Source organism: Eretmochelys imbricata, chromosome 5, assembly GCF_965152235.1.
Source record: "Eretmochelys imbricata isolate rEreImb1 chromosome 5, rEreImb1.hap1, whole genome shotgun sequence".
Taxonomy (NCBI): domain Eukaryota; kingdom Metazoa; phylum Chordata; order Testudines; family Cheloniidae; genus Eretmochelys; species Eretmochelys imbricata.
In genome coordinates, this window is record NC_135576.1 from 35,189,757 (window position 1) to 35,211,088 (window position 21,332).

At 43.3% G+C, this 21,332-nt stretch overlaps 1 protein-coding gene across 1 annotated transcript in view; it reads right to left on the reverse strand.

Annotated features, from left to right (window-relative positions):
• Positions 1-13,018, reverse strand: part of SLC38A9 (solute carrier family 38 member 9) — a 70,063-nt gene extending 57,045 nt beyond the window's left edge. The window contains exons 1-2 of the mRNA XM_077816855.1: positions 12,830-13,018; positions 3,031-3,178 (exon numbers count right to left, since the gene is read on the reverse strand). Of these exons, the coding sequence (XP_077672981.1) occupies positions 3,031-3,149 (119 nt within the window). The 5' untranslated portion in view covers positions 3,150-3,178; positions 12,830-13,018. The remainder of the gene's footprint in view (positions 1-3,030; positions 3,179-12,829) is intronic.
• Positions 13,019-21,332: the final 8,314 nt, after the last annotated feature.

Genomic DNA, 21,332 nt, shown 5'->3' on the forward strand with positions numbered 1-21,332 from the left:
TTGGGGGGAAGTGCTGCCCCAAGAGGCGAAGCACGAAGCAGAAAATAGCAGGTCTGCACAGACAATGAGGAAAAACAAAACAGGAAGGTAGGCGCAGGAAAAGCTTCAGTTTATCTTTGTGGATGACAAAGGTCCAGCTCCTAGGCAGAGGTACACAAGTGGCTCCCTGCAGGCACTGCCCAAACCGACCAATGGGAGTGTAGAGCCAGTACTCAGGATGGGGGGTTGCACGTGGAGCCCCCATGGCCCCACCCTCCCTGGGAGCTGGACCTCCTACAGGCTGCTTCCAGGACGCAGTGTGGTGTCAGAATAGGACTAGCCTGCCTTATCTGGGCAGCACTGCCAATGGGACTTTTAATGTCCTGGTTGGCAGTGCTGACTGGGGCCGCTACCACCTAGTGCCTCACATTCTGTGACCCAATACTGCATCATGACCTGCAGTTTGAAAACCACTGGCTTAGATGATGAGTTGGGAGGGAGGAACTGGGCCTGGCTGGACAAAGACTGGGGCAAGGAGCTGGGGAGGGTTGGAAGAGAACTAGGAATGGCTGGGCAAGGAAACTAGGAGCAGGTGTAGACTGGGTGTGATGGAGGGACTGGAACTTGATGTCTGGAGTAGGAGATGAGAACTTACTGTATAAGGAGACTAGGACATGACACCTGAGGAATAAAGACCAGGAATTTCTAAGTGAGGAGACTGAAACTGGAATAAGCCTAGGGTAGAGAAGTGATAGGACTGAGACAAGGAGAGGTTGGAGGGGAATAGGCAAAAGGGGTCAAGGTTGAGGGGGAAATGGGCAGAAGAGTCTGAGCCCACTAGAGCATGCTCCTCTCCATAGTCTAGAACAGAACCTAAGATTCTTGAGTCTCACCATCCCTCTGCTGTCAGCAAATATCAGTAAAACTGGTAGTGTTCCATCCCCCTCTAATCCTGCTCATATAGAGGATGACCACCTATTACTGAAAAAAGAAAAGGAGTACTTGTGGCACCTTAGACCGATGAATTTATTTGATCATAAGCTTTCAAATGCATCCGATTAACCAATTTGAGCATAAGCTTTTGTGAGCTACAGCTCACTTAGTCTCTAAGGTGCCACAAGTACTCCTTTTTCTTTTTGCAAATACAGACTAACTGCAGCTACTCTGAAACCTATTACTGCTATCAGTTACTCTGTTAGCCCAAGTGGCAGAGGTCTGTGTGGTGAATCTAAAGATTCTGACCCTGCTGCTGACCGAGAGTGCGAATATGATGCTATATAATGCAATTTGTTTTTTTAGTTTGCACTTTTAAGGACATAGGAAATTATACACATTCTATGCTAAAAGAATATTACTAAGGTTGCAAAGTCAAGCACTCAAAAGTAGGAAATGCCAGAATTAATGCTCTGTGCATCCTTAATTCAGCCCCACTTGTGTGTATGGATTATGATAGTTTAATTAAATGATCACATACTCCCCCCCCCCGCCTCCCTCCATAGGACTCCTGCCCCAGGCTTCTCATCCTGGTCTCCTTGATTGTACTAATCTCACCCCTCCAGCTCCCTGTCCAAGTCCTACTCCACACATTTCCAGTCCCAATCTACTTGACCAGCCAGTTCCAGTTCTCCCTGCCCTTAGTTCCTATCTGTCTCTGGCCCCACCACTGACATCCCATCTTCCCCCGACCTCCCATCACATACCCCCTCTAACCATATTCCTTGTCCACATACATAACTAGTCCCAATGTCTCTTCCTGGGCTGCTTCTCCAAACTCCAGTGTCCTTGTTAGGTTCTATAGGGGCTAGAAGCTGGGGTCTGCAGGATTGCCAACACCTCCATGCCACAACCTGGCAGCCATGATAGGGCAGTATGCATCATCACTTAGACCCTATGGAGATGAACACCTTGGAAGGCTTCCCTTGTGGCCCCTGATGGGTCCAGGTGCCTTACCTTAGCTCAGGAGGAATTCCAGTAAGTTATGTGCAATGATGTGGACTCCCCTGCCAGCCTCTCAGATAGAGCTCGGGTCAGGAGTCCAAGAGCAAACTCCTGGTTCCTGACCCTTGGCTCCAACCTTTGATGTGGTTCCCATCCTCTGACAGCTATTGCTCAGACCAGTGGGCATGACAATTGTCCCCACAGCTCTTAGTTCCAGTCCACTTGTCCAGCCAGTCCCAGTTCTCCCTCTGCACTCCAGCTCTTTGTCAGACCTGTCTCCATTCCCCCCACATCTCCAATTCAAAAGTTTCAACATTTTTATTTTCCAAAAAATTCAGCCTGAGGCAATTAGACACCCAGCATGGAAAATTTCAGCCTGACTTGTTTGGCAAAATTGTAAACAACTGAAAAGTCTTAAAATGGGGATGTGTCAGACAGCCTTAATGTGTTACAAGCCCCCCTATGATTGTACTAAGTATAGCTGACATGCTGCCATCACTTCCCTAAGAATGCTGCAGGATTGCCTATTTCTGAAGCATAATGACTTTTGGAGGCCCTCCAAACAGCATGTCACAGTGGGTTCCCTTCCTATATGCACACTCATGCATATTTAAACTCGTATGTGCCTATGAATTCATATATACACACACAGCATTTATTTATATACCTGTATGCACACAGCCATGCAATCTCTTGCGTACTTGCACCATTTAAGTCTGAGGTTTTAAATTTTATAAGAGTAAAAATTTTAACAGACATGGGAATCAATATATACTCATTCTATCTATTCAGTTTAAGATAGATTTGGAAAGCTACCAATATCTTTTCTAACAAGTTCTCACATACAAAAGGATAGGAATCCTGCACTACCCTCCCTGAATTGTCAAGTTTTCAGCCAACTCATTAGAGACTCCTAATCCTAGAAAAGGATAAATATTTATAACTTAGGAGGTATTTAAAAATAACACCAAATGACACACAGTAGGATTTTTAGTTATTAAAATAACCAGACCAAAAAGGTTTGGCTTTTATCTTTATTGAATTATTCTTTTAAAGGTAAAGATAAGACAAGTCACTATCATGATCACTGTATAAGGTTAGAGTGCCCCATACCTCTTGCATTTTAGGTCTGCTGGATCAAACTGAATGTTCATGATTCCATAATCTCTTTCATCATCTCCAACAGGGATCAGGAGAGGTTTGGTATCCTCTTCCATATTTGAAGAATGCATTTCTTCTAGATCCTGTAAATTATTCTGACCTAAACAAGTGAAACAAGAGTATTATAATTAGTAATTAAGGTCCTGGTCCTGTTACAACTTTGGCATGGGCAGAAGCCTGCATGCATATAGAGGCCAGGTGGTACAAGGCAGCCAGAAAGCCAACTTAACAAGCTACCTGGAAATTCCCCTTTCATAAAAGGAACTTGGTTGGTGGTGGATAGCAGGCATAGTGTGTCTACAGCATGCTACTGCTTCCAGTGTAGGGATGCAGCCAGAAGATAAATATTCTCCAGCTGCTGGAACAGCCATGCATAAATTAAAGCACCCTTGTGGAGGACTAGACTGGTCCCTCCCTAGCTGGCCTCAGAATCCAGGAGCCACAGCCACCATTCCTCATCTTTCCCAGGCTACACTGATCACAAATGAAAATCAGACCCACAGCATTCAAATTAATGTTAAATAGGGTGACTTCCTTCTAAGCTTCTGTCCTGTTCAAACTTTTATAACATGGGACTAACTTCTGTTCTCAAGCTTACACTGGTGTAACGGAAGTAAATTCACTGATTTCAATGAAATTACTTCCAGTCTGCAGCCATGTAATTGAGAATCGAGTTTATCCCATTTGGTGGATTAAATGCTTTGTTTCATTCCACTATTGCAAACTTCCCAGAAAATACATCCTAAAAGTCTTTCCAAAGACAACAGTGCACAAAGATTTCTTGTATATTTCCCAAAATAAAGATCAGAAATCCTGGTGGAGCACAGCCCTCTATTTAGGGCCTTCCAGCCAAGAATCTCAAAGCATGTTGCAAATCCATTTTGTTTTTTTAGTTCCCATGAACAGACAAAGCACTTATGAAAAAACATTACTCCCATTCTCTGAGTGTCTAGTATCTGTCTCCTCCCCAGCCTTCAATCTAATCTAAGACTACATCTAAACTAGAGACCTTACAGCATGTAAGATCTCCAATGTAGTAGCTCTATGCTAACAGGAGAGAGCTCTTCCATCAGCATAATTAAACCATCCTCAACAAGTGGCAGTAGCTATGTTGTCAGGAGAGCATCTGCTGCTGACATAGTGCTGTCCACACTGGCACTTCTTTCAATGTAATTTGTCAGTCAGAGGTGTAGTTTTTTCACACCGCTGAGCAACTTAAGTTTTACTGACAAGTGCTAGTGTAGATAACCCAAGTTTAGCTGTCAAGAAGCTAGCAATTTATAGAGAGCACGCTACATTGTGAATGTCTCACTTCAGGAAGGGCACATGGCAAAAGTGTATGATGTGTGAACTTGTGGTTGGAGATGGATGTTGCAGACAAAAAACCTGTTGGGTTGTCTGAGGATACAGTAAAATCTCTAAATTGTTGTGCTTGTGTGAGAATTATACACTACAGAAATACCTGGGAAAGTTTACAATCTAAAGTATCCTAGGACTGCCTTTCAAAATGGAGGGGTAATCTTAAATATTTGAAGTTAATTTCCTCAATGCCATGGATAAGCTACAAAAGCATTAACCAGTTCAACTGTGCTACAAAGGTATTACCCTACATCTACAGTAAGAAAAAGTTTGGGCTTTGGTAGTATGTGTTGGCAAAGAAAACCTAAACTTGACCACTTTTCCTAGCCAAGCCAAAGTCTCAGACCACATAGCTTCCCAGCCTGAGATTAGGTATGGTGAACAGAGGTGGGGATTGAAATCCACACCCCCCCCCAACCCATAATTCAAGGGCCTGACTTGTGACTTTTGTCAACATTATATTTGTAATGGAAAAATCATACAGAAAACACAACCCTTTTAGGCCATCTTGAGGCATCCTAAACCAGCAGAAAAGGCACAAGGCATTCTCCCCCAGCTTTGGATCAACACTGCTTTCAGGTTAATAGCTAACCAAGGTGAAATGGGTTGTCTGCAATTTCTCTAGCTAACAACTGTTAGTTTTCTGTAGGTCACATCTGGACTGGGCTAAGAACAAAGACTAGAAACAGTATGTATCAACACTTGATAACTAAATGAAGGTGATATGAAGTGCCCACAGAAGGTGTGAAGTTGTCCCCTGCCCCCCAACAAATCAGGCCTAAGGCTGGGAAACTGGTAAAGCAAAGTTTTCAAGAAAATCTTTCAGTACAAGCATAAAATCTATTCCCTCTTGCCATAATAAGTTGATACATTTACCATCCATCAGAGCAAATCATGGATGAATGACCAGAACCTTGAAAGCTGCTGAACACAGCTAAGCCACCTTTACATCCAATAAAGAAACTTATTTTAATAGCACTCACAAGCATGCTAGGCACCTGCAGTACAAAAACCTGTTTCCCTACCCCAGTGAGCTTACAGACAAGGTGCTATGACTGCAACCAAGCACTAATAAAGAGGAGGAAAGACTGGGGAATATCAGTGAACTTACACACAGCTAGCTTTTATTGGAAAAATAAATAAATGAGTAGAAGCTCTAACTGGCAAGCTTCATGTAGGCATTCCACACATACCTGGTCTTCAGGAGACAGTATGGCTTGAATGCATTTATGGGACAAGTGGACAAACAGCAACAAAACTACTGTAATTGGTAAAGTGGATGGGAATGATATGCTAAAAGACAGAACCAGGAAGAGGTGGAGTTATCCAGGACATTGAAGGATAAGTTTCTCCTAACACTTAAAAGCAAATTTTCTATAAATAAACACCATGTCCATTTTCTGTCCTCTACTATTTTGTCTCACCCTCAACCATTTCTCTCTATTCTCATTTCCCACAGCCTCATATTTACAATCTCTCCTCATTTTCTGAATATTTGGTGACCCTCAAACTGCCCCCCTCACCCAGGTCCTTGGTCATCTTCCTCTGGATTTCCCCAGTCCTCTGCTGCCAGTAGTATGCTCTGGGTTCCTGGTTATCCCTCTGTACCTTCCTTGCCAAGGTCCTTGATCGTTTCCCCATCAAGATCTACTGCTCCCCCTAGGTCCTTGCTTGTCACCCCCCTCCAATGCCATCCCCACCTCTGCTGGGTTCTTTGTAATCACTATATAATAGATGAGCTGGTAGCACCATCTATTAAGGTTGCCCAACTACTCCTATTATATGATCCTATTTTCAGTTGCTTATAACATCCAGACTTTAACTATTCAGACTGAAACTTCCCATGTGGAGTGTCTGCCTTCTCAGACTGAAGGCTTTTGACTGAAATTCACAAACAGTTTAGCTGTTTTCAAAAATGAAGCTAAGGGAAAATGTTTTCCTTTTTACACAAGCTCTACACCCCCATGCTTTGGAGCAGGGACTTGAAATTTGGCAGGGGAGGGAAGGAGAATGGTCTGTTTCAGGGATGTAACTCTTGCCATCACTGTGAAAATTCACACAAGTTTGGCCAAGTTACAAGCCTTAGGGGGGGGGAAAAAATCTCATGAGCAGAGACTTGTTAAAGCTTCACAACTAAATTCTCTGAAGGGTCTGCCTGTAGTGGGCATGGTCCAGCCTGAGGCTGAGCAGGAGAACTTCCTCTGTAACTGCAGCTCCATGCTGCTATGGGCCATGTTGAGGCCAGGCTCTGGCACTGAGAGCAGGGTGTTCAGGTCTTCTGTGCTTTTGCAGGGCACAGGCAGTCTGGAGGAGGGTGCCTGATTGAAATGCAGTGAGGTTAAGAGTTGGACTAAAGGCGTGGAGGCAGGGAGAACACACTGGGACAAGGAGCCTGCAGGGAGATTCAACAAGAAGACCAAGGAGGGAGCCTGGGACTAGGAGCCATTGAACATGGGGACTGTGGGCAGATGGGGTTCGCTGGGGGGAAGGGAGAGACTTAAGTGCTTGATTTTGTACCTTAATCTCTTAACATAGGTTTTTGTGTGTCCACAATCTGAACACCTAACAATTATAATCACTGTATCTACTCCCCCAGCCCCTGGTATCTTGAGTTCTTCTCCCCAGGTCTTCTATTTGCCCACCATCCACATTCTGCCCTTCTTTCTAGGTCTTCTATTCTCTATCCTCTCATCCCCAGGGATTTGTTTTCTGCCATCCCTTCTCTCTTCTGGCATGTCACTGCAGCCACTGGTAGGAACTAGGAGAAGAAAGAGGAAAGGGGCTGGGAGAGGAAGGCTGCAATGAACATTCTCCTGAACCTACAATGCTACTTGGAGGGCTGAGGGAAGAAGCACTGCACCTGGGTTCAGTTCATTGCTTTCTGTCTTCCCTGCAGCAGGCAGTGTTGAAGTGACTGGCCACATCTCCCTCTCCCATGGGTTGAACTTTCCCCCTCATATGAAGTTAATATTTGAGTTTGGATGGAAATGTTAGTCTCCCCTGAGGGTAACTTCAGTACTATAGTTAAGGGATGTCCCTTTACTTGATACTTAAAGCTGGGATTCTGAAAAGTACTCACACCTGCCTAACTTCTTCCAATGAAGTCTACTCCCACTGAAGTCAGACTTTTACAATAAAGTTAGGCCAACACTGAGTGCTGTTGGAAAAATCCCACCCTGAAATCCTCTGGTCCATATCCAATAAGGAGCTAAATGTAAATATATACATCTAGGAACAAAGAATATAGGCCCTGCTTACAGGACAGGGGACTCTATCCTGGGAAGCAGTGACTCTGAAAAAGATTTGCAGGTTGTGGTAGATAGTCATTCAGCTGAACATGATTTTTCAGTGTGATGCTGTGGCCAAATAAGCTAATACTGTCCTGGGATGCATGAAAAGGGGAATCTCAAGTAGGAGGAGAGGTTATTTTACCTCTGTATTTGGCACTTGTGAAACTGCTGCCGAAATACAGTGTCTAGTTCTGGTGTTCAGTTCAAAAAGGATCTTGATAAATAAGAAGTTTCAGAGAAGAGCTCGGAGAATGATTAAAGGATTAGAAAACATGATATTTAATATTGGACTCTTCAATTTAGCAGAGAAAGGTACAACACAATCTAACAGCTGGAAGTTTTAGACAAATTCAAACTGAAAATAAGGCATCAATTTTTGACAGCAAGGGTAATTAACCATTTGAACAATTTACTAAGGGTTGTGGTGAATTCTCAGTCACTGATTGGATATCTTTCTTAAAGATCTGCTCTGGGAATTATTTTGGGGAAATTCTATGGCCTGTGCTATATAAGAATTGAGATTAGATAATCAAAATGGTCCTTTCAAGCCTTAGAATATATGAATAAGAAGCACTTGACCAAGTAAAAGGTCTCCAGTGAGATTCATGTAAAGAATCCTACATTGTAATGCAAATGTATAACTCTCTACCATGAATATAACACAGGTGAAGTTGCTTGTTGTCCTATATTAGTCATACAGTTGTCCTTTATTTCCTTGAGGTGTAGGAAGTCAAGCTTTTTCACCCACACAACATGGGTGGAGAGGATAGGCCGATGTCTTCAAATAGATTTAAATACAGTTCCAGCTAAACTGGCTTCTAACAGCGTGGTCAGGGCCTGACTGCTAGAAATACCCAAATCATGCTAGAATAGTGATCATATATTGGTGTCTTTTTTAAAGCAGCTAGGTTTTTTAAAACCTAAACCCTTGAATTCTGTATACAAACACAGTTCTAACATGGTTTGGCCTTCTCCACAATGAATGGCAGAACCATGAGATTTGTCTGTCTATATTATGAGTTTAGCCATATCAGCCATGGGACGCAGTTAGAGGTCTGTGTACTAATTTCCTTTGTTTGTAGCAGGGCTGGGATAACCATTTTAAAGAACTGTTTCTAGGGTTACAGGTTTCTAGAGTTACAGCCTTCCTCTAGACCGTGTAATATTGTTCCCTAAGATGTTATCCACAGCAGACACAACTGTTAGAACATAGACATCCAATCTGTCACACAACCACACATTGGAAAATTAGACTTAAAGGCCCTGTCTTCCTTGGAGAGCTCTAACAACAAAATTACATTAACACTGGGTTACTCCTGAGGGAATTCTGCACTACTGCACAACTTTGCAAAAATTACTGTTGGGCCTACAGAAGGGTTTGGGTCTGTGTTCACCTGTACAATTGCTGAGGATTCTTATTGAGGCTTCCCCAGGAAAGGGGGTGTAGGGCTTGGGGTGGGGGGAGGAAGGGGATATTTTGGGGGAAGACATCTCCAAGTGGTCTCTTTCCCTGTTCTTTGTTTAAAATGTTTGATGGTGGCAGCATACTGTTCAAGCACAAGGCAAAGTTTGTACCTTGGGGAAGTTTTTAACCTAAGCTGGTAAGAATAAGCTTAGGGATCTTTCATGCAGGTCCCCACATCTGTACCCAAGAGTTCAGAGTGGGGAAGGAACCTTGACAGAGGTCTATAAAATCATGACTGGTGTAGAGAAAGTAAATAAGGAAATGCTACTTACTACTCATAACACAAGAACTAGTGGTCACCAAATGAAATTAATAGGCATCAGGTTTAAAACAAACAAAAGGAAGTATTTCTTCACAAAACACAGTCAACTTTTGGAACTCTGTCAGAGGATGTTGTGGAGGCCAAGACTATAACAGGGTTCAAAAAAGAACCAGATTAATTCATGGAGGATAGGTCCATCAATGGCCATTAGCCAGGATGGTCAGGGATGGTGTCCCCAGCCTGTTTGCCAGAAGCTGGGAATGAGCCACAAGGGATGGATCACTTGATGATTATCTGTTCTGCCCATTTCCTCTGGGGCACTGAGCATTGGCCACTGTCAGAAGACCAGATACTGGGCTAGATGGACCTTCAATCTGACCCAGTATGCCTGTTCTTATGGATGGGGGTGGAGGGGGTTTAGTGTCTGGGTTGGAGGGGGGTAGGGGAAGAAGTAGGAACTGGACTGTTGTAAGGATTTCTTTAACTTTCTATTCCTGGGGGAATTTTTGTCTTGTTACCAACATACATGCTGACAGCTATTTTGAAATAAATTACCAAAGTAATTGAAACTGGTGTGATTATGTAGTGTTTTGACAAATAAAATTTGCAGAATTTTAAATTTTTTTCAGAGTAGCAGCTGTGTCATAAATATAAAGGGAAGGGTAAACACCTTTAAAATCCTTCCTGGCAAGAGGAAAAACCCTTTCACCTGTAAAGGGTTAAGAAGCTAGGATAACCTTGCTGGCACCTGACCACAATGACCAACAAGGGGACAAGATACTTTCAAAGCTGGGGGAGGGACAAAGTCTGGGTCTGTCTGGGTGATGCTTTTGCTGGGGATAGAACAGGAATGGAGTCTTAGAACTTAGTAAGTAAGCTAGCTAGATATGCATTAGAATATGATTTCTTTAAATGGCTGAGGAAATAAGCTGTGCTGAAAGGAATGGATATTCCTGTCTTTGTCTTTTTGTAACTTAAGGTTTTGCCTAGAGGGATTCTCTGTTTTGAATCTAATTACCCTGTAAGGTATTTACCATCCTGATTTTACAGAGGTGATTCTTTTTACTCCTATTCAAATTTTTCTTTTCAGAAACTGAATGCTTTTTCATTGTTCTTAAGACCCAAGGGTTTGGGTCTGTGATCACCTATGCGAATAGTGAGGATTTTTACCAAACCTTCCCCAGGAAGTGGGGTGCAAGGGTTGGGAGGATTTTGGGGGGGAAAGACATTTCCAAACAATTCTTTCCCAGAAACCCAGTTAAACGTTTGGTGGCAGCAAAAGTCCAAGGGCAAAGGGTAAAATAGTTTGTACCTTGGGGAAGTTTTAACCTAAGCTGGGAAAAGTAAGCTTAGGAGGTTTTCATGCAGGTCCCCACATCTGTACCCTAGAGTTCAGAGTGGGGAAGGAAACTTGACAGTCAGTATCTGCAAAAAGAACAGGAGTCCTTGTGGCATAAGGTGCCACAAGGACTCCTGTTCTTTTTTAAAAAAAAAATTTGGCACAGAATTCCCCCAGGAAGTAACTGGTGAAACTTAGTGTTGAAAAATGGAGCCAGAGAGGTGTATTCATCAGTTTTTACTATTACAAAAGCTCTTGCAACTGTGTTTGTTAGCAACAGTTTTGTAACACTCCCTAATGTAAAAAGGCTCAACTATGGTTTCTCCAGCCATTATGAACAAAGCTAAAATATCAGAACTACATTTTAAAAACCTATTTAAGGCATGTCTTTTTAACACAGTGCAAGCAGTGTCTTGATACTTTGGCCCTAGAATGTTTGGTTGGATTTTAACAATTTAGGAAACCAGTTTAAGCACACTAAACTCAGTTCTTTAACCAGTATTTTCATTTGGCTGCAAACCAACCATGCCTGCATAAATAAAACTTATTTAAACATTTTATAATGAAAGAAACTGTAGTTTTTAAATGCTAATGACCATATTTGAAATTAGCACAATCTACTCAAAGGAAACTGAACTAACAACAAAATGATGAATCTTTCCTACTCTTAACTAAACCACTTCATGCCATCTCACTGACCACAAAACAGAAGCGGACTATCTTGCTAAAATATACTGGATTGGTTAAAGACAATACTAAATAAAGACAGTGCAGACTCCAAGTAAGTGCATCTGGAACAAATCAACAGACATGGCAGTTGTCAATCAATATATCTTAACCTAAAAGAAAATTTGAATGTGGAAATGACTTAATATTTACAAAAAACAATTCAAGCTTTTGCAAATATTACTGGACAGTATCTTCAAATATTTTTGCAAATTACATTCAATTAAACAGTTATCTTGTCCAGGGACTAACTCAAAGTTGTACCAACTCCTTCATTAGGATGAAGGGGAATACTAGAACAGGAAGCACCTGGATTCTAAGGTTGAATTAAACTCATCAATATGTGTTCTGTTTTAGGGTCTGAGGTGACAGAGCCATACACTAGCTGCAACCTGGAGGCTCCAGAACAGCCCACTTACTTTAAACTTTCCAATCCAGTTCTTACATGAGAAGTAGAGGATGTTATCAATCACTTTAAGCTGGCTGTACCAGTTACATTTAGAATTAGTTTTATTATATGATAAAGAGGACAATTATATTCGTTTTCTTTACAAGAGCACATATGATCTCTACAATGCTGTCACAAAAAAGGGCTGTGTGAAAAATGGGGCAGTTCCATAACAGATGTATCAGAGGGTGTAAATCAGTCAGGTCAAAGCAGTGCAACACTTTATAACCATCCCAACACATGCTGTACCGATCATCAGTGCAGACAGATCTATAATTTTCTATAATTGGTCAGTTATAAACCATACAACCTATAACTCTCCACAACTTTGTGGCGATATCCTAGTTCATTCCCGTTTAAAAAGGCTTCAGGAGGAGTACTGCTTCTTTTATAAGTACTTAGTTTCCAAGCTTTATGCCCTAGCTGTCATTTCCCTTTGATACAAGATATAATCTCTCACCTAAATTGTCAGATATTCACTCTGAATAGTAAAGGTGGCCGTCACTTGAATCGCAGCAGGCAAGAAAGAGAAATAAAGAGCTAGGCTGAAAGCGTGGCCCCACTGAGCTCAATGGCAAAACTCCCATTAACATCAGTGGGGCTCGGAATTCATCCCTCGTGCTTTCCCTGCCTTTCCTCTGCATAGGGAAACAGCTACCTCGTAGGCTCCTCAGACCTATCTCCCCTGGCCCCCGGGACCGGCTTGAACTAATAGCACTGCAGCCCTGGGGAGGGCTGGGGCCAGCATTAACAAGATGTTTGTCTCTACAGCGCTCTTCTCACCCCCAAGGCGGGAGCCCCAGATCCAGGGCTGCCTGAGCTCCCCGTGAGCGGCAGCGCCCGGCCCAGCACAGAGCTGTACCTTCAGCAGCCGGGACGTAGCCTCCTCCGCCGCAGCTCCTTCGCGCCCGGCCGGACTCTTCAACCCCATGCTTCGCCGGCACAAACAGGAAGGGCGGGGCGGCTGCAGGGGAGCGGGACTGGAGCCTATAGGGCGCATGGGCTCGGAAGTTTTCCGAAGCAAGGGAGTCTCAGGCGAGCGAAGGGGACGTTTGCCTGCTGCGGACTACAACTCCCAGAGAGCCTTGCGTCAGGCTCTTCTGGGGAGGGCAAATCGCAGCCTAGAGCGGCTGCCTGTATCTCCCAGAGTGACTTGCGCAATAAACCCTCTTCTCCCCCATCCGCGCTGAGACCTCTTACCAATCCCAGCGCCCCGGGCTGTGTGCAGGCGCGCACGTGCGGTGTGCCTACCGTAACGCCTGTTTTCTGTTGCCTCCTGCTGACTACGGAGAAGGGTGTTTTATTTCGATCGGGTTAGCTCAAGCCACTGTTTAATTTGAGGGACCCGACGCTGGACCCCACTCCATGCTTAGGGCCAGTGTTGACGCAGTTTGACACCCGTAGCTCGATTGTAGAAAAGTTGAGTTTTAGCCGTGCTAAAGTCAAGCTGAAGGCATTAAACTCTTTACCATGGTGTTTTCAACAAGTTAAATTAGCGGAAATGAGCTAACTTTATTGGAAAAAAAGCAGCTTTTCTCAGTGCTTAATGGTCTGGAAAAAAAGGGGGGGGGGAGATCTGTCTCATTCTGTTAGCAGTCGTTTTGAAACAATATATAAAGTGTGCTGCTCCACAGCCCAGCTTGATTTTTAAGGGGCCCTTGTTCTCCTTCCCACACACGCACTTTATGCCCTGTCTTCTTCTTTTCTTTTTTTTTTAAATCTACAGGTAAAGTGTATTTAAGCCCAAGGTAGCTGGTAGAGCTGAAGGGGGTTGGCTCTAATGAAAAGGGTACCCTGGGCAAACATGTATTGTGGTGCCCCTGGCCAGGGTGCTAGAACAATGTTTATAATAGGGGTGCTAAGAGCCATTTAATCAAACCATAAACCTTGTATATAATGGAAACCGCTTCAAGCCAGGGGTGTGTGGCAGCACCCCTGATTCCAGCAACTATGCCCTGGCCCCTACCGGCACCCCGCTCCCCCCTCCATTGCCCTGACCCATACAGCTCTCCCCTATCACCTCTAGGCCCTGCTGTTCCCTCCCCCCCCCTCCCCCCAGCTTAATTTGCAGTGGCTGGGTGGCCAGTGCTGAGTTTTGGGGGAATGTGCGTGTGAGAGAGAGAGAATGAGTGTGTGTTGCAGGGAGTAGGTATGAGAGAGAGAATGTGTGTTGGGGAGAAGAGAGCGTGTGCCTGAGTGATCACTGATCATGTCAGCATGATCAGGGAGCCTGAACAGCAATGCCGGCAGCTTCCACTTCAGATCCAGAGACACCAGCACAAACACGCTCTCCCTGTCCCCGACCCCAGCTCAGCGGAAATTGGGTATACAGGTAAAGGGAGGGAGACACCCCCGCGCGCACACACACACTGTGCAGCAGACAGGAACCTGGTTCCAGCTCCTGAGCAGCTTGAGCAGGGATGGCTCCATGGGGAGGGGGACAGGAGCAGCAGCAGATACAGATGGCAGTAGAGCAGGGCAGCAGGGGCACCCTTGCTTCAGAGGAGTCACCTGACTGGTCCACCTGCCCCCCTGCAGCTCAGGCCATCTGCCCTCTTCAGCTGCTGCTGCACCTGCCTGGTTGCCTCTAAGCCTAATTGACTGGTGGTAGGTCAGGTGGGTGTGAGGTACCAACATGGGCAGCGCTCCCTTGAATATCACACCCTCGGTGGGGGCGCAGCCTGGACACCTCTAAGATCAGCCCAGGAAGCCTAGGCTTGCTCTGTGCTAAAGTAAAACTTTCCTTGGGTACGCTAGAGTTCTAGAATATGTTAGCATGTACTAGTTAACACACAAAAGCCCAGTTTTTTATCCTAGGCATTGTTTTCACCGCAACAAAAAAAAGCTGTTAAATAACTCATGTTCGAACATTCCTTATTTCATAGTGAAGATAAGGCCCTAGCCAAGATATACCTCTAGAGGCCATTAATTATAATATTAGCAAGAGGGTTGCCAATTTTGGTTGGACCTATTCCTGATATCACTTGACATAATCTTTCATTCAAAATTAAGCTGACAATCCTGGAGGGTTGGCAAACCTAATTAGTCAGTGTGTGGGGCAGTTAAGTCCCATGGTCGGGTGGCAGCAGCAATAATAGTAAGAATAACACATGGTGGAAAACTCAGTAATTCCCCTTGTGACTGGCATTTTCATGCAGAGAAGAAAATCTTTGAGTGGATTCGTGGGGAAAGGGCCACTTTGAAAACATTAAAGAAAAGTTTCTTGTGACTTTAGAGACAGTGAGATGTGCTCAATGCATAGCTGTGGAAGTGAGGTTACTTTTAGCTATCCATAGAAGAGCATCCATGGCATAGTCAGTGGGTGCAAGATTCTCCACATTCACAAATGTGCCTCAACCATGAGGGAGTATCTGCAGGTTTTCATGATAGAGTAATATAAATGCCAAGGACTATTGCTAGCACTAGTTCAGATGCATTGTGGTTGGAAAACAGGTACAACATATTCTAGTGTATACTAGGCTGGAGGCTGAAAGCAGGGGATGTTAATAACTATGTCCGTGCAGGCTGGGTCTTTCTCATGAGTAGGTTTGATTTTTTTAAACAATTTCAACAGATTATATCAATGTTTATTTTTAAGCATTTTTAAATTGTTATTGATTTACATTTTTACAGTTTTACAAAAGTCTGGGTTTGAAGCATTTTTTAATTTTTATTGATTTTAAATTTGCACAGCTATGGGAAATCATGGGTGGATCAGCCAATAATTACTTAATGACAATAGATGCTGAGATTTAAAAAGTTAAAGCTTTATAACTGTTAAAACACAAATTGTCAACATCACATGTCAAAATATATGAAATAAATATCCTTAAATCAAACTGTAATTAAGGTTTGCAAGAAACATTTCCTTACTAAGTCTATCTGTAAATTTCTGTTATTTGCAATGGCAAAATTTTTTCATTGGTTTGTGTGTGTATGGTGGATTGATGTTTACTGACATTGACTACATTTGCAGATGACACAAAGCTGGAGGAGGATTGTGAACACTTTGGAGGATAGAGCTAAACTTCAGAGGGATCTAGATAAACTGGAGAACTGGGCTATAGACAACAAAATGTAATTCAACAAAGACAAATGTAAGGTGCTACACTTAGGGAAGAATAAATAAATGCACAAATACAGAATGGGGAATAACTGGTTTGGCACCAGCACTGCTGATAAGGATCGGGGAGTTGTGGTGGATCACAACCTCAACATGAGTCAGCAATGCGATTGTTGCTAAAAAAGCAAATGCAATTTAAGGTTGCATTAACAGAAGCATAGCATGCAAGTCACAGAAGGTAACAGTACAACACTAGTCAGTGTTAGTTAGGCCTCAGCTGGAGTATTGTGGTCCAATTTTGGTCACCAATGTATAGAAAGGAAAGGATGTGGAGAAACTGGAAAGTATCCAGAGGTGAGCAACAAAGAAGATCAAAGGGATGGAATGTAAGCCCTATGAGCAAAGGCTGAAGGAACTGGGTATGTTTAGTTTGGAAAAGAGGAGATTAAGGGCGTATGATAGTGGCCTTCAAATACTTGAAAGGGTGCCATAAAAAAGATGGAGAAAAGTTATTCTCTTTTGCCACAGAGGGCAGGACAAGAGGCAATGGATTCAAACTACAGCATAGCAGATTTAGATTAGATTAGATTAAAACTCAGGAAAAACTTCCTAACTATAAGAACAGTAGGCCAGTGGAACAGACTGCTGTGGGGGGTTCCTTCACTAGAGGTTTTCAAAAGGAGGCTAGATAGCTATCTGTCTTGCATTGTTTAGACCAGTGGTTCCCAAACTTTAACCACCTGTGAACCCCTTTCACTAAAATGTCAAGTCTCACGAACCCCCGCCTAAAAATCAATATTTCCATGGATTTTCTCCTTTACCTGAGTATAAATTATAAAAGCAGTGATCTTGGAAATATAAAAATTTATGACATGCTTATTACACACTATTTATTAATAATTATTTATCATTACAGTATTTTTATTACATTATGAAAACAGCAACACTCTTCCAAGATCTCACTTTCATAGTTTGTATCACTTTGAATAAGCCAGTTATAAGACAAGGCTCCTATGTTTCATCAAGGAGTATCAGATGTGAAACAGCATGAAGGTATTTAAGAAGCCAACTCCAAGAGTTCCCCTACACAAGCATTCAGGTCTTGAGCAGTCCAGGCAAACAACGCACATTACAACAAAGCTTAAACCTATTCTTCATAATAATTTTAAAAGCAATACTAGCTGCCTATTTAATTTTAAAAACAGCAAAAAACATCCACCTCCCTTTCCATTTCGTGTAAGGAGTCTTGAACTTTAAATCTCCTCAGTGTGAGATATGCTTGCTTTGATCGGCTTAGACATCCAGGGGCTCCGGGCTGCTGGCCCTGTGCTGCCCGGGATTCCTAGGGACAGCTTTGGCCGCCATTAGGAAATTTTTTTCCGAGAACCCCCGTAACATTTTGCGAACCCCAGTTTGGGAACTACTGGTTTAGACACAACAAATCCTGCATCTTGGCAGGATTTAGACTAGATAACCCTTGCAGTCCCTTCTAACCCCATCATTCTACTGTTAAAAATCTAATCCATCAAAGTCCACTTATGAGAAGATCAATAAAGGTCTCTATGTTACAAACTGATATGTCCACTGTGAACTGGAGACATACTACCAAGGTCTTCAGTCCTGCCTAATTATTGTTCCTCAAGGAGGCAGGCAGACCTGCTACCAAATCTCATTGTCTTGGATGAGTGTGTATAAATACTCCCTCATTATAAATTAACTTTAAAGTAGTGTCTAATTCTTCTTGAGGTTAAAAAAAAATTGTGTGTGTTCCAATGAGGTATTTACAAATCTTATTAAGGTTATAAGAGGAGCTGTTATCACCATCTATTATGAGTGTTGCCTTGTATTTCCCATGATAAGAACCTGTTTTCAGTTTCTTATAACTTTGCCAAACTTCAAGTGTTTGGGCTGAAGTTTTCCATGACAGTTGTCTGTCTCAGGCGAACATTTTTTAATGTTTTAGCCAAAACAGTTCAGCCATTTTCTTTGGGGGGGTGGGCATAGTAGCATTACCATACTGACAGAAAAACTCCTTCTGCTGGCATAAGATTCATCTCCACTGGGGAGGGGGTCCTGCTGGTAAAGCTATACCATTATAGCAATATTGGTAAAGGATCTGTAGTGTAGGCCTCTATGTGTGCTGATTTTTAGAGTAGCAGCCGTGTTAGTCTGTATCCGCAAAAAGAAAAGGAGTACTTGTGGCACCTTACAGACTAACAGATTTATTTGAGCATAAGCTTTCGTGAGACTGCCAGTATTCCCATGGTGCCACCAGGAGGCATACCCAGAGAGCACTAAGGAGAGTAAGCACCACAAAAAGCATCATCCAAGAGAGCCAGCAGAGTGATGGTGCCCTGCAGCCCTCTGACTACGTGCCCTATTTAACTTCAGGGGTTGGCCTAGGAAGCTGTCTGGGCAACCACACTGATTTTGGTCTGCTGCCATGTCAGACTTTACTTGATCTCCTGGTATCTAGTCTCTGACTCTGACCTCTGACTCCAGACTGACTCTGATTCTTGCATCCTGATTCCAACCTGGTACTATCTCCGGTCTCCAACCCTGGCCTGACTCTTGCTTACAGAACCTGGCTCTTGCAATTCCTCCAACTCCTGCCTGATGACTACTGTCCCGGTGGGCAGACTTCAACCCAGCTGTGACCACTAGGCCAGACCACCTATGTCTTGGCCCCTTACACTCTGCCCCTTCACACATTCTACATGTAACAGGGAGGGAAAGGAGTAGGTTGGACAAATAATAATAAACCTTTTATAGAGCTATAATTTTTGGGTCTCTCTCTGCAGACTGAAGAAGGCTAGGCTACGCTACAAATATAATGGAATCAGGTCTCATTTACAACATGATTAACTTTTTTAGCATGGACAGGACTTAACCATCTTATTGTAATGAGGCTAGTGCCTTGGTTGTTTCAACGTTACATTAGAGCATTAAAAAGATTTTTCTTTGCAACAATAAGGGAAACTGAAACTCAAGGTACTGCCAGAAAAGTGTTAGCAAGAACTTCCAGGCTGATCCAGTTCACTTCAAACCTGGGCTGAATCTAGTGCCCCAAGGAAATTTAATCACTGACCCCATTTTTTTTCAGTGACTGTTACTACTTTAACTTTTGGTGGTACAAAAGAAAAAGAGAAGTTGGATTGAATAATCAATTCTTGCATACTCAGCAGTGTGGTTGGAAGAGAGATGTGGGATAGAGGCTGTAGGAGTTATTCTAGACTAGAGCCTGTGAAAGAATCAAGGGTGTTTGCAGATGCCAAAAAAAAAAAAAAAGATTAACATGCAAAAAAACAAAACTGAGAACAAAGTTCACTTTTGATCACATATAAATTGTATCTCACTATCTAAATTATTATGAAATAAGGCAGTTTGAATTTGTATTCCAGTACATACAAAACTTGCTGTGCCTTTTCAGTGTTACAATATCTACATGTTTTTTCCTAAAGCATGCTAATTTTCAGCATTTTTTTATACATTATTTAGGGAAAAGCTGCTTTTCATGGGTCACATTTTCTTATGGACCAAGGTCCATTTGGTGCAATTGTTAGGAGGTAAAGGTGACCATGCTTCTTAGTTCACAGCTGTTCAAACCACTGGCATGAATTAAAGTAGCCTAAGGGCAGCTGGTGGACATCCCAGCTGGACAGTTACAGACAGATTTTGTCTCCTCTGCGCTGCTTGATTGGTGCTATTGAACCTGATAATCAGTGACCGAGTCATGCCAGAACATTGGAATGGCATTCCAGCACTTTTTTTGAGTGGCAACATGGCATTCTTGTACTTCTGACCTGCCTCCCTGTTCCTGAAGGAGAAGAGGTGGTAGAGGCAAGCGCAGCATTTCGTCTGCTCCAGAAGAAGAGATGGTCGCTCAGTAACAATCTCTCCTGCCCGAGCAGGTAGCTGTGTCCAGGGGGTGCCCCTCAGAGTTTGGACCCATCTTTCTTTCCGGAGCAGGGAGATGGGTCTGTGGAATTCTGGCACTTTTTTTTTTTTAGGACTTGAGCACTGCTGATTATAAAAGATAATCGGGCCCCATATTTTTATTTTAAAAATCACAATTTAGTATAAATCTGTACCCAAGAATAGATCTTATTTCAGAGCTTCAGGAAGCTTCACTCCCAGAAAACATCTCCTGGAACTTGTGCTCTGATTCCACTGCTTACATTAGGTGAGTGGTATTAGGTTTTGTCTACACGTGAAAGTTATATTGGCAGAGCTACGTAGGTCAGGGATGTGACAAAAACACCCCCCGCTCCCCCCGAACAACTTAGTTATGCAGACATAACCTTCCAGTGTAAATTAAGCTATGTTGCCAGAAACTGCTTCCATCAACATAGCTAATGTCCTTGAGGGAGGTGGTGTTCCTATAGTGATGGAAAAACTCCCTCTGTTGGAGTAGGCTGTGTATACACTATGGGGCTATGCCAGCATAGTTATGCCTTGCAGAAATAGTTATAGTCTCCATAGTTTAGACATACCCTTAGAAAAATCCTGTCCCCGTCTGGTGGCTGAACTCTCTAGCCACATCTACACTTGAGTGTTTTGGTATTAATGACATTCAGTCACCATCTGGCTTCTACTGAAGCAATAGTGAGACTTGTCTCTGTTAATGTAGTGAGGACAAAAATAGGTATGCAGGTAGCCTGGAAACAACTTCTTGAAAATGCATATGACATGTACTTTGCTTGGCTAGCCTTTATAAATGTCCAGGAAATAGCATAACTGCTGCTGCGGGGCTAGCAGCCTTTTTGGTTCACATATTATGCTTACTTCCTTGGGTAGGCACAAAATGGGACTATCAGTGCTATATCTTATATAGCACCAGGACAGTTCGGACATATTGCTTGCAAAGGCCCTCAGTAATTTCAGGAACTGACTCCTGGCAGGTGCATTATGTAATGGCCAGACACTGTGCCTGGGAGACCCTCACAGAAGTGCTTTATCTGCCACAGCTAAAACTGCAGCCTCACAGGAGCTATAAGCTGAAGTAAAAATTCCTCCCTATGGAGAAAACTCTTCAGTCTGCAGGGGACTCTGGTGGGTGTTGACCCCGGATCATCCCCAGAGCCTTCACTTCAAAAGGGGTCCAGTGGTGAAGGGGGGGGGGGAGAAGAAAAAAAAAGCAGCCACCAGCAGACTCCCCCTGGAAAGGCTCCTCCGAGCAATTGGCCAGCCAGAGAGGTGTTCCCTAGTGCGACCATCTCGGCACCGATCAGGGAGCTGCCCAGCCAGTGGGACTCCCCAGAGCGGCCACCTCCCTCAGCAGAGGAACCTCCTGCTGTGAGCT